The 13193-nt window shown below is 38.0% G+C and overlaps 1 protein-coding gene across 17 annotated transcripts in view; it reads left to right on the forward strand.

The window, feature by feature from the left end:
• Window positions 1–13193, forward strand: part of ppfibp2b (PPFIA binding protein 2b) — a 66893-nt gene that overhangs the window by 39350 nt on the left and 14350 nt on the right. For 10 of the 17 annotated variants that reach the window (XR_001776712.2, XM_017305377.2, XM_017305379.2 and 7 more), the window contains 6 exons: window positions 1562–1711; window positions 6628–6840; window positions 8081–8173; window positions 9862–9990; window positions 11767–11878; window positions 12062–12094. Coding sequence is in view for 16 of the 17 variants with exons in the window: in XM_017305377.2 (XP_017160866.2) it covers window positions 1562–1711; window positions 6628–6840; window positions 8081–8173; window positions 9862–9990; window positions 11767–11878; window positions 12062–12094 (730 nt within the window). In the remaining variant the exon portion in view is untranslated. The remainder of the gene's footprint in view (window positions 1–1561; window positions 1712–6627; window positions 6841–8080; window positions 8174–9861; window positions 9991–11766; window positions 11879–12061; window positions 12095–13193) is intronic. The other 7 variants (XM_081607981.1, XM_017305378.2, XM_008411723.3 and 4 more) reach the window with 7 other exon arrangements.

Below are 13193 nucleotides of genomic sequence, written 5' to 3' on the forward strand. Positions count from 1 at the left end.
GACATTTCTGTGTTTTATTTATTTTACCCCCATTTGGAGATGACCAAAGCTTTTTTTAAAGTGATCTATAATTAGGGGTATAGGAGCAAGGCACATTAAGGACAGGATAATTTGTCATGCGTTACTTCTTACAATTTAGTAAAAGCAAATGTCGAGCAGCTGAGCTGTGGCAGACCACGTCTGATAAATTACCTCTAAATATTGCAGCTTATCCCTCTGTAATGTGACGCTGGTGTGAGATTGCAAACTGACAGTCAGCTGCCATAACTAAGCAGATTTTCTGAGCTGGAGTGATTATGGGCTTTTAACTGTCTGACGAGTTGACTGTGTGGCTGTGGTGTTGACACAACTTGTTTACTATGTCCACTTTGACCACAAACGGATACAGTTCCTCTCAGAGTGTTGACTTTTACACTTTTTAATGACTTTTGTACATTAAGCACATAAAAGTATAGAGAGATGGATAAATAATTGATTAAAAAATGATATCATCGTACCATTATATGGAGAAATTGTTCAGTTATATTTCCAGTTACAAAGCATTCGCTTTCTTAATGCTACTGATGCTACTTAATACTACATTTTTATCCAGTCGAATGGACCCTAAAAGCCTCTTACACCTCATCACAAACCCTGGTGTAGCAGCTAGAAGGAGCTAAAGTTTCCCAATGCCAACTGTATCACTATGAACCTCAATACTTCTTCTAGCTGTGACTTATTTTCCTGTTTCTCACTGAGTAATGCAATGCCAGGCTTTTGTATGCTCGCCCGTATTCTAGCTGCAGCCTAAAAACCTCGCTACTTCCTTTGGTCTCCAAGCAACCAGCACAGCAAAACTCAGGCACGATTTGGAGAAGTGCGCCTTGTTCCCCTACTCTGAGCTCCATTCTGTCAGGACAAAACGCTACTTTCTATAAAGGGATCTTTGATGCACATACCCTTTAGTGTTTTGTTTTCCAAAGAAAAAAGTAAATCTTAGATGTCCGTCAAGTTCAGGAAAAAATCGATCTTAAGACGGAACATATTTTTTGTTTCATCCTGAGATGAAAAAAGAAAAACTCACTATTTAATTTTCTTTTCAATTTCTCTCAAAAGTATTTTGATCAAGATTATGACATTCACAACTACTAAAGTTAGAATTTTGTAGACACATAAGGGGAATTGGAAGTAGTTTGGATGAAGAATTGAAAGCTTACATACGAGTCATGAAAAACTAAAACTTTATCATGCTCATGGGAAACTACATCTCTTATCTGCCTCTTTTTCAGACATGCTTTCTTTTCTTCTCTACCAATGAAGGCCAGCGTTATTAATAGTTTGCGGCAAGCCTGTGTCTGCGTGAGAGCGTGTATATTTAGCATTGTGGGGTCTTTATCCCCCAGCCAGACTTCTCGTAGTGTGGGAAGAAGATTGTGCTGAGTGGAATCCTTGCATGAACGACACGTGTAAAACATTTTCTGTTACTGGGTTTTGCAAAAGCAACATAAGTGTTTTTTTTTTTCTTTCTTCCATGTGTGCAATAGGATCTACAGAGTACATTCATTGTTTGTTTGTTTTTCAGGAGCTGAGGAGCAGGACTTCTCTGGAGACCCAGAAGCTGGATCTAATGGATGAAGTGTCCTACCTGAAGCTGAAGCTGGTCACCATGGAGGAAACACAAACCAACACAAACCCTCAGGATGCTGCAAATGCAAAGAACAACAAAGCTGAGGTAGGGAATGTCAACCAACTTCACTCAAAGACAGCAAAAAGGAAATTTTTGTTCTGTAAACAATTTGACTTGTGACAATTTTTACATGCTTTACACAAAGAGATGGGCTTTTTAAGCACAGTCTATGTAACTTTATTTTTAATTTAAATGAAAAACAGGTTGTTATGCTTTGTGTTGCACAGTAAATCGTGTCTAACTCCTATTTATCAGCAGACAAAGCAAAACGTTTGGTTATTTATTTAAATTGTTAATTTCCTAGAGTGTCATTTTTATATGGTAGTTTTCAAAAATAAAAATAGAATCGGGTGGACAAATTTGAATTTGTTTTTAATCTGACTCTTGGAGTGGTCATACTATACCAGAACATCATAAATATATATATTTATGAGGTTTGGCTAAAAGGTTTGTTTGTTTTTTTTCTTTAGTAAGTTTCATTTTAATGATTGCCATTTTCAGCCAAACGGTAAGCTTCTTGATAATTGACCACTCTTTTATATAAAAAATTTGCAAGTTAATTTAAATTGGTTGGATCTCAGACTCAGTTAATTGAAAGTCCATAAATTATTGATGAGGTTTCATCAAGTGCCATTCTTTCTCCATCTGATGTGTGTTTGGTTGGAACTCACAACCTTGTTTAACCAGCTCTTGATCTGAGGTGAAGTCAAAGACTTTCAAAGGTAGGTTTTGGTCATAATTTTACCATTCACTTTGTGCAATACACCAGCAGCGGTAATTAAATCTGGAACATCCTGTAGATCCCAAAAGTTCACCATTTTCGCCAAGTGTAACAGGTTAGACAAGCAACAGGTTTCCCTCTAAAACTATTCATAAAAGCGCACATCCATAAAGTTTTTCCACAGGTCCATGCAAAAAGTAAGTGCAATAGTAACGAAAGCGCTTGTCAGGTAATGCAAGACCTGCTCTTTTGTTTTGGAACCATTACATATGCAATAAGAAACCAACAAAAACATTCCAACACCACAAAAAAGTCACTGGCACAGTTAATAGTGGAATCCTTGATGAGACTCGCATCTAAGCACTGAAACTCTCAAACAAGCCAGAACACATCAGATGGTTTCAACAACAGCCATTAAATTCAAAGTACAAAAATAGTCTCATTAAAAAAATCTTTTAAAGAAGGAAAGCGTGCTTCACCTTAAGGCCTTTAAAATATCATAAGACTGCAATGTGATTAAAATGCTCCCTGCAAGAGGAGTTTAATTCCCTGTGTCATCTGATTTATTTCTAATGGACAAAGCTCAGTTATATAATCTGCAATGAAAGCTTTGACATAATTCTAAAGTTAAGCTGAAAAATAACAGAAAGCACCACATGCCATTGCCATTTATGGTTTTATAAGATTCAATACAGTAGGTTGGGAAAATGTAACGGATAATTTAAAACTGCATTGTATTCAAAGAGCCACAGCAGTTGCATTAAAACCTGTTGAGATGATGTAATTTATAGAAAGCGAAAGGTTGCGTGCAATGTGTCTCTGAATGAGTTTATATTCAGATTAGCAGCAAGTTTCTGCTCCACTGAAGGTAGAAACAATCACATTAAGACCTTCAATGGTCTCAAATAATAACGCTCAAATGCATGTGTTCCAGCCTTATCTGTTGAGATGTCTTTTTTTGCGATAGTTATTTTCTTTGTGTGCAATTTGTTTCTTTTGACACTAAGCTGCTCCCCACTGGCACAGCAGATCCTGAGAATGCTCTTGTGGCTTGGCATTAAGAAAGGCTGTGCTTCTCCTGAATAAACTTGATTCAGCATTCTAGATGTGCAGAGGCCAGTAATATGTTGATGGAAAGCGATAAGCATCAGAAGGGGAGGAGGAAGCAGCAAGTGGGAGGTAACATGATGATTAAAAACAGAAAAAAAAAATCAGAATGGAAAGGATGTGCTGTTAAAACAAACCTGTCCTATAAGACATGCATCGTTACCAGGAAAGATATTTGCAATACAAATCCTGTTGCCTAAAACTGCCATCTGTTTGGTTCTGTAAGTGATAAATGGTGTGATCAGACTCTGCAAGAGACATTTATAATGTTAACACAAGTTTCTCTCAGAAAAGAAGATGAAGAGCTGAGCTATTTTCAATTTCTTTCTAAACGTCATATCTTTATTTCCATCTCCTAGTCAGTCGTTCTATTCTGGTAGCTTCTCAGAGCTAATTTTCAGACTGTATCCTACTGGTTGACAATAAATAGACAATTTGTTTTTTTTGCTGTTTGAATTACCTAATTATCTTAAGTAACTATGTTAATCTTTAACCTCCTGTTTACAACCATGAATCGACACAATCGGAAAGCGAGCTAATCCTTTTAACGTAGCATTTCTCAGGCCAGGTTTTACAGGTCTTCACTATGGTTTCTGTGTCGTATACAAGAATTTGGGTGGAATTATGAGTCAACTGTTTGCCTTTGAGTTTGTCAAAGAGAAGTGCAGAGCTGATGAGTGTTTGAGTGAGGTTACCAACCAGACACACATTGCCCCTTCGCCTCTGTTTTGCATGTGTAAGTTACTAAAAATCCACATGGTTGATATTACTAATTCTCCTTTATTTATTTTGCTTGTTAAATGGTTATGATTGATTGAAGTAGGTTTCGTGTAGAGGGTCCAAGCAGTCAGTAACTTCCCCACACTAAGTAAAACAAAAACATTTTATGTGATCCATTTTGATTCTTACCATTAATACATAAAGGAACTGCCCTACTAAAGAGGCGACTTAGAGACTTGGATCTCAGCTGTGGGTGGTTGTTTTGTTGCTTTTTCACAAACTTGCAATACTTGTAAGTGGAACAGGTTTGGACACACTGTGGTGTGTCCAAACACAGTTAAGATAACAAAGTAGACGAACTGCTGCAGGGTGTAAGATACTGACAGCTGGTACCAACTCCACAAAGCACCACTCTGAAGAATGCATTCTTTTAAATATTTTGTTTATTGAACTGTGTGGAGAAAGGTCCCAAGGTTCTCATAGCCAACGATTCTTCTACAAAGCTGTGGTCTTTAGCTTTTGTTGGAGAGATGGGAGCTGGAATAGGAAAAGTGATGATGTGTGTTTGTGCGTGTGCTTTGTAACAGCTGCAAGGCTCCAGTGAGCTGTCAGGAGGAATGACAGGCATCCATTCTGAGCATTCCTGGGGGTAAAACACTTTCACCTCAGGAAACTACACCAGTACGACACAGGAAAAAAACCAAAAAAAACCGTACAGCCAACCGATGATCGCCTGGGAATGACGCGTTTAGTTTGATGGTGCATTTTTCAGGTTATGCAACAGGTTCTAAAAGATTTCACATGACTGTGAGATGAGGTTGTTTTTCTGGGAAAGCATTTATCGAGTTATTTTGTATAAAACAAGAGATATGTGTGCTTTTTTGTTTCCCTCATTGCATCTGTTTTTATTGCTCTCTATTTCTATCTTCTTTTAGTCCAATGATGATTTTCAGAAAAATATTTATATTTTTATTTTGTAACTTTCTTACCTTTGACTTTTAAGTTGGAAAAATTATCCTTAAGTCAAAGGATTAATGAGTTTTAGAATCTTTCTGGCTTACAAGCTTAACTCTAATATGATAAATGTACCCTTAATTTACACCACTCGCACACACTGTGGTACACTTTATTTAATTTAGCGCAACCTTTAAGTTGCGCTAAATTTCCCTACAAAAAGTGATGTAGCACAACTTAGCAAACCACAAATAAAAATGCTGCCACTGGGTTAAATAACTGTTAAAAATAAAATAAAAAAACATAGAAATTGATTTTCCTCTCATATAGTTAAAAAACCCAGTTATATTTACTTATTGTCAAGTTACATTAAAATTAAAAAAATACTATCAACTTAGTTTTTTTTTAAATAAATTAGTTTTGTGTCTAACTAAACCAATAACCACTTTTTATCTTGGTATTTTGGCACTTTATGAGCAGCATGTTACAATTGCATTGAATTTATTAAATAAAAATAAATAAATCAAAGTATACTGAGACAGAAATCTGCATTTTTGCATGCACAAGGTCATTCCCACCTTACAGCTTAAAGCTTTGCATACAGTGGATGATCAGCAGAAGGAAAATGCATCTTTAAGTCAGGTCATTGCTTTTTTTAATTTTTTTTTTATTTATTAGTTTGCCGTTTATTAATCACATTACATTGTTTTAGCCCTGAAATGATTTTGTTTTGCGTTGTGCTTATTGCTGATTTTTAGCCCACTCTACCGTCACCTGATCCTTTAGAGAAGATAAATGAAGAAGGTCATAACTTTTGCACAGTAAGACTGTGAATTAGCATAGTACAGCCCACTTAACAGTGAATTTTCAACTCGCTAAGTTTGTGCATCTCCCATTTAAACCATGTTTCTTTCCTCGACTCTCCAAACTTACCTGGACCCTCTGCTTCTCCCACTGACCCCAGAGAAATCTATCAGCAAGCTCATCCCTTCCTTTCCTGTCAGTCGTCACATGGCACCTGTGGGGAAGTGGAGCACAAAGCCTGGCGCGTGTTCAGTTTACATATTTGAACATGCATTTGTGTGTCACACTATTTCAGCAATGTGAGATGGTGAGAAAAGATGCCTAGCCTCAGTCTGACCCAAGGCTGACTTATTCATTGTTACAACCTCAATTTGGACTTTTTCTTTTCCCCTCGGTTGTTTTGTGTGGCTTTTTTCTGTTTATTATGCTTGCTGTTCTTTAAAATTGCATTTCAATCCACAGCCAGGGGACTTCAAGTCATTAGAAGACCTATTACCATCTGCAGACTAAATTAAGAAACGAGTCATCCAATGATCATCTTCTCTTTTTTTCTTCCTATTGTTGCATCTAACTTCAGTGTATTTCTTTTTCCCTCTCCTTACATCTCTCCGTTTGACATCGTCTGCCTCTTCTCATTTATCCTCCACCCTGCCAGTGTGTGGTAAATCTCATCAGTGAGCTCCAGGAGCAGATGTGCAAGTTTCAGGAGGAGATCAGCACTCGCATCCAGGAGAAACGAGCCCTTGAGGAGAAGGAAGCCCAACAGGGGGACCCAAGTGGCAACCCAGTTCAGAGCGCCGATCCTAATGCTGGGTCAAACTCGAGCTCTGCTTCGCTGAAACACAGTGGAGAAAGACAGACTGTGCATGTATGGAAACTGATGATGGAAGAACTCCTCTTACAATACTTCCACCATTTTTCCTTCTATTCTCCTCTGCCCTCTTAACTAGTCTGCAAACCTCTGCTGGTATTTGGAAATTTCCACAGAATCAAACTAACAACCTCTCTTGTTGCGCGTGCGTGCGTGTGTGTGTCTGTATGTGGCCCTCAGGATGTTGGGGTGACGCTCTGCTGTGGTTTTGGCAGAAATCAAAACTTTCGATTAGTTTTCCAAATGCTTCATCATTCATTCATTCATCTGAGGAGCTACAGTCCAATAAGTGCTTCAAAAATTGAGCCATTTGTAGTGCCTACCACCACAAATGGCAGTGGGTGGCACTGTACAAGACGTGCTGTGGGCCTGGTTCTCTTCTGAAAGCCCCGGGAATATTGCTAGAGAGGCTTGCATCTTGATTTTTTTTTTTGATAATTGCCTAATTTTTTTTAGTCATGTAATGATAATTACGGCTTTAGGTCAGGTTAATTTTTTGAATTGAATAAATCTTTAAATGTCCACATTATTTGATGAGAGAATATGTTTTCTACAATAAGATGCATTCATTTTATCCCATTTTACACATTTTGACTGTCGCTGCCAATAAGCGTACAGGTTGCTGCAACTCTGACTGACTGTAGAGCCTCAGCAATCTCCCTCTGCTCTCCTTAAATAACTGAAACATTTGGAAGACATTTTCACCTAAAACGAGTTTTTCTTTCATAAATCTCTACAAGATTTTGGGTCAGTGTTATGTTTTTGTTGGATCGGATGTGGTTTGTTTGTTTGCATGATTATTGCTCTGGTTACTAACAAAGTTTATGTCTGCTTCCTCCTACTCTGACCAGGTGGATGGGTCATGTAATGATAATTATGGCTTTACAAAGTTTCCCTCACACAGTGATAATGGTCAGCGGGCAGATGTGCAACCTGGACGCCTTCCGGTCGTGTTTTTTTTTTTTTGGGTTTATTCTTTCCCTGGCTGCTGATAACTGCACGTTGTGGTGTCTGTTTTCAGGAGGATCATGTTTCCCCATATTAACCAGAGCACTGTACAGCCCTGGAAACCTTTTTATAACTGTGCATAAGCCTGATGACTCCAGTCCCATCCATGTTGGCATGCATACAGCCCATTATGAAACCTGGCGGGGGAAAAAAAAAAAAAAACTTGGACAAGTTGATAAATCTATCGTTTAACCTTCTAGAAATACTAATATGTTTTGTTTGTCTGCAGGATTTGCTTCAAGAAGTCAAGCAGCTGACGAGCAAAGTGCAGGAGCTGGAGGGAGAAAAGAGCCAGTACGAGAGGAAACTCAGGGCCACCAAGGTACACAGAGTTGATTCGCTCTGCTCACACGTGGATGCACATGTCACATGTGGTTTGTTTTACCACGGACATGTGCAGAAGAAGAAACAGATGTTCTCTTTGTGTTAGTGCCAGTATGATTCAGAAGGGAAATCAGCTGTGGGGCTTATATTGTTTCATTATATCAGATCTTTATCATTTATCGCAAAGGAGGCTAATATAGGTTGAAGTAAACTGCAGGAGTAGTAGAAGGAGATGGGACGTTTCCGAAAACACAAATAGCAGAGACTTTCTTGTCTTCACTAATAAACTTTCAAAACCCGGATTTTGTTAGAATATAAGCACACGTGGTAGAGTGTGCTTTTATATTTATTATTATGTATATTTATCATGTATTTATACTTTTCCTTTAATGTTTAATTAGATCTGAAGATTAAGTTTTTTTTTTAAACCAGAGCAGTTTTTAAAATATCGATAGTAAACAGTTAAACACGTTTTTTTAAGGAAATGTTTGGACTATAGCTAACCAGAAAAACAAGGTACAATCAACGTTTTACATGCTTTACTATTAATGCCAACTAATAACCATTTCTTTCTGGCCATTAAAAAATGTAGTTGAGTACAATTAATTCTGACAGTCAATTTTTCTAAATTATCCTAAAACATGCTACCACTTACATTTTAGATGAATTTATGCACATTTAGTCAATTGATTATATATTCTGGTTCGGAAGAAATAGTTTGATTTTGCAGACTAGCAATGGCTCCTTAAATGATTTGCATGTTTATGCAATTTTATTCACCTTTATATACTACAGGACATGAAGCGGTGGTATGATGTCACATGCTAGATTAACGAGGCTTGATGAAGTTTGAGAGTAACTTCATTTTTGAAGCACATCTGATTCAAATAAAGCCAAATTGTCACATCAAGTTACTCAATATGTTACTCAATATGCGGGACGTGCAGATATTAAAGCTGCTTAAAATTGGAATTAATTAATCCCGATCTATTTATCCAACCAAATCCATCTTCCACATTTAAAGCCTCGAAGTTTTGTAAAAACAACAAATTGATTTAAACATTGAAAATAACTTGAAATGTACCAAGAGCTCTGAAGATTTATGTCTGGAAATTATGTAACTTTTAAGGTGGAAAATGTGAAACTTAGAATCAACCGACCAGCCACATTGCAATGCAAAATAAACCTTAATAAAACTGCTAATTATTTGTAATGTTTCACCCTAACTCACTGTATGCACTGACTCTTAGATGCTTAATAAATGCCTGTAAGAAGGTCGATTCACTTGTGCCACTGTAGCTGCGTCAGCTTGCAATTAAATTATTTGCAAGTTCATTGCTGGTCTACATTTGATTCAAATTGGAACGTTCCTATTTTTGAGTGTATTCCATATTTTTTAAAACTATTTTGCCGCTTCAGATAAGTTGTGGATGTTTTTCCAGCTGGGCAACAAAGTTAAAAACTACAACAAAAATCTCTAACACGTTGCTTCCTACTGATTAATCTTAAGGTCAAACTGCTGTTGCTTTTCTGTGCTCACAGTGCTCCTTTCCTCCTCTCCTCCCCCTTCTTTCACTCTCTGTCCTCTCTTCTCCTCCTCAATTAACTCCTCTCTGTGGCTTGCTCTCTTCACTTTTTCCCCCTCCCTCACTCGTGATTACTCTCTTCCTACCGTCCCCTCTCCAGCTCTCCATCTCTTACTCTCTCCATGTGTGTTACCAGTCGCTCATGACCCAGCTGTCCAGCCTCAAGCTGACTGTGGAGCACACACAGCTGGAGAAGCAGCACTGGGAGGAGCGCTGGCGCAGCGCACAGGTGCCTCCTCTTCCTTCTGCTCTTCGCTCCCATCACTTTTATGAGTCTTTTTTTTTTTATCTCAATGTGCCGCCTGCCTCGTCTTTTTGAGGTCGCCCCCAACAATGCGGTCCCACTTTGCTCTCAGTATTCCTTTTGTCGTCCTAATTGTTCTATTTTGGGTTTACAGCCTTGCTTTTCACTGCTGAACTCAGTTGTTCCCCTGTGGTAACTTCATGTTGGTCAATACTCTTATGTATTTACTTTTAGTTTTATTACAGTTGAGGTCAGCATGTCTATGTGCTATTCTGTCCAGAAGCAGACTCGAGATCAATTTTCCTGCCCACACTTTTTTATATGCAAGTTTGCATGGATTGCGTCCGTATAATGCTGCTGAGAATGCATCAGCTGTGTCGGCCTGGAGGTTTTATTTCTTACGTCTGGTAAAGAAGCAGCCTTGATTCCAAATGACTTTCATTGAATTTCATTTTCTGGTAGAATCCTTTTACTTGTTTTCAAACTACATTTTATTCACCTCTCTATACACCAAAATAAAAGTGAAACATCATGCACACGACATAAACTATGAGCTGTGGAGCCTGTGGGTCCTTTGAATTATTCTGTGGTTTTAGCCGCTTCCTCCTTCATTTTAGACTTCTACCGTATTATCAATGCTTCTTTTGAAAAGCAGATTTAAGAGGCATTAAGCTAACATTCATAGCATGCCGGAATAACCACAAACAGGTTGTGCATCAACCTGTTTTTTTGACTCCTGTTTTTTGTAGCTCAACAATGAGCGCTTCCTGTTAAACAGTTTAACATCGCTGATCAACTAGCTCAGGAATGCACTTGCTTTATGTAAATAACATCTAGATTCTCATCTTTGTTTAGCTCCAAAGATGCAAGAAATTGTTAATTTTGTTGTGAAATTATTTATTTAGCTGGTAGACTTTCCACTGGGGTCATCTCCCAGTGGAAGCAATTAGTATACAATTCATTGCTTTTGGTCCCACTTCCAAACTATTTCGGGGCACGTACAGTAGGTTTTCAAAGAAGTAGCCTTTGGAAACCTATTGGAGGTTTTCAAAGGCATTCAGGGTCATGTGACAGACTAACTCAAGTATGACATAATTGTTAAGTTGAAAACGAAATAAAAGATAGATGGAAAATGGAAGTTTGACGAGATGAGACAAAAATTGAATTCTTCCTTCAATTCCCTAAGAAAAAAAATTCTATTGTGTGCAAAAGATTTGCGATTCAGGTTCACCTTTTAGCCTAATTGTGAAGTCAGAGCTAGAACTGAATGGCTTAGATGAAAAAACCTTAATTTATTTGAATGGCTGAGTCACTGTATCTTGACTTAATTGAGAATCAGTGGCTAGACCTAAAATATATATATATTGTTCACAAATTCTCTCCATTTAAAATCACCATGAAAATCAGACCTCCTGGCCCCAGAGTTTTTAGGGAGGGAGCATCGGCACCTATTGGCCATACTACTCACTGTTGGAGATGACATCTGTCAGATGGTTATTAATGTTACAAATTTCATTGCCACAGAAGGATTCTTCCATGTTTTAAAACTCTGTTTGAAAATAAAGTTTATAAGAAGCTGAACAGTTAAATACCTCACCTGGCTTTAGCAAAAATTTATAGGAGACTTCCTTGGCTCACTGAGGTATCTTCTACTGGTTAGCCAAGACTACAGCTACACTGGTCACCTCAAACCCATTTTGATATTTAGTGACCCAGAACTCCAAGCCAGCTCACAGTCATCTACTTTGCTTCTGTTCACAGGCAGAAATATCAGAGCTGCAGCAGCTTTTGGTCTCTAAAGACACAGAGATCGAGTGCTTGCAGACCCAGCTGCTGGCCAGAGGCGGCACCGCCAACAACAACGCAGAGAGAGGTATGCACGGCTGACAACCTGACTCACCCTCACAGACTCACATCAGTCAGCGCTGATGTGAGAGGCAGCCAGCGAAATGCAAGACTGTCAGTTCTGATTACTCTTAACACATAACCAATGTGTCCCTTTCTCCTCTGACAAGTACTTTACCTGTTCTTGACTCTCTGCTGCCCTCTGCTGTAGAGGAGGTGTATATCAAGCAGCTGATTAGCAAATGTAAGGCATGGTGAGCTTGATGTTCTCGTGGATCTGGTTTCCAACCAAACGTTCTGCAATTAAGGTTTACATTTCAGCAAATTAGAAAAAAAAACAAAAAAAAAAAACAAACAATGGAAGTAATTGGTAATTTATTGATCTGGCCTCTGGAGACCTGTTTGATTTGAGACCGGACCAGAAAAGATTGTGTGTCAAAACATTTAAAAAGCACAAAAACTTCCTGCATCCTTTTAAATCAGCACACTGTAAAAAGTAACGTCTGCTAGTTCAAATTTAATCTATGAAGTTGGTAAAAAAATAAAAATAAACACAGAAATGCAGAATTTCCGCTGTTTGACTGCGTTAAGTTTAATATCTAGCTAGTTAAATAAGAGGAAATCATTGCCTTATGGTCATCATCTTATTAATAAAAAACTAGTTTAAAATCGGATATCATATTCCACAGCACTTCTTCTCAGACACAAAACTCAAGACAAAGAATTTACTGAAATTTTAATGGAAGGTTGACAGTTTGAGAAAGTTTAAAAAATAAGAATAATTACACAAAACATGGCACAGATGTGCAAGAAAACATTTGCATCCATTTTGATTCATTTTTAAAGTTATTAGTGCCTAGTTATGGTGGCATCACTGACTGTAAAAATGTATATATTTTTATTTCCACCAGGCTAGTCGATCTGAAATTCGTCCCCTTCCAGTTACCAGCTTATTTCAAAATGCATCCGTTTATGTCAGATTTAGTTTAAATTAGCAGGAATGCAATAAAGCAGTTGTTCCAACAAAAATGGTGCAAACCCCCAATTATAAAAACCCCTTTCAGTGTGGCACAGATGAGGAACTATAGACATCAGATATTTTTTGTAACTAAGCTCTAAATTAGTGGTAGTTAAAGTCAAAATATGTGTCAGTAATTTAAAGGATGCTTATGGGACAGTGAATACAGGCTGGTTTTTGTGTTGACCTCATTCGTCTTTACTCTGTCATCAGGCTGCACTGTTTGTTCCAGGTGATGGTGTGTGGCCACTTGTGCTGTCACCATGCGTTTGCTTTGCTTGTTTATTCGCGTTAGCATGGCTGTCACATCTGTCTGCAACACGGC

Source organism: Poecilia reticulata, chromosome 6 (assembly GCF_904066995.2).
Source record: "Poecilia reticulata chromosome 6, P_reticulata-male-v2, whole genome shotgun sequence".
Classification (NCBI taxonomy): domain Eukaryota; kingdom Metazoa; phylum Chordata; class Actinopteri; order Cyprinodontiformes; family Poeciliidae; genus Poecilia; species Poecilia reticulata.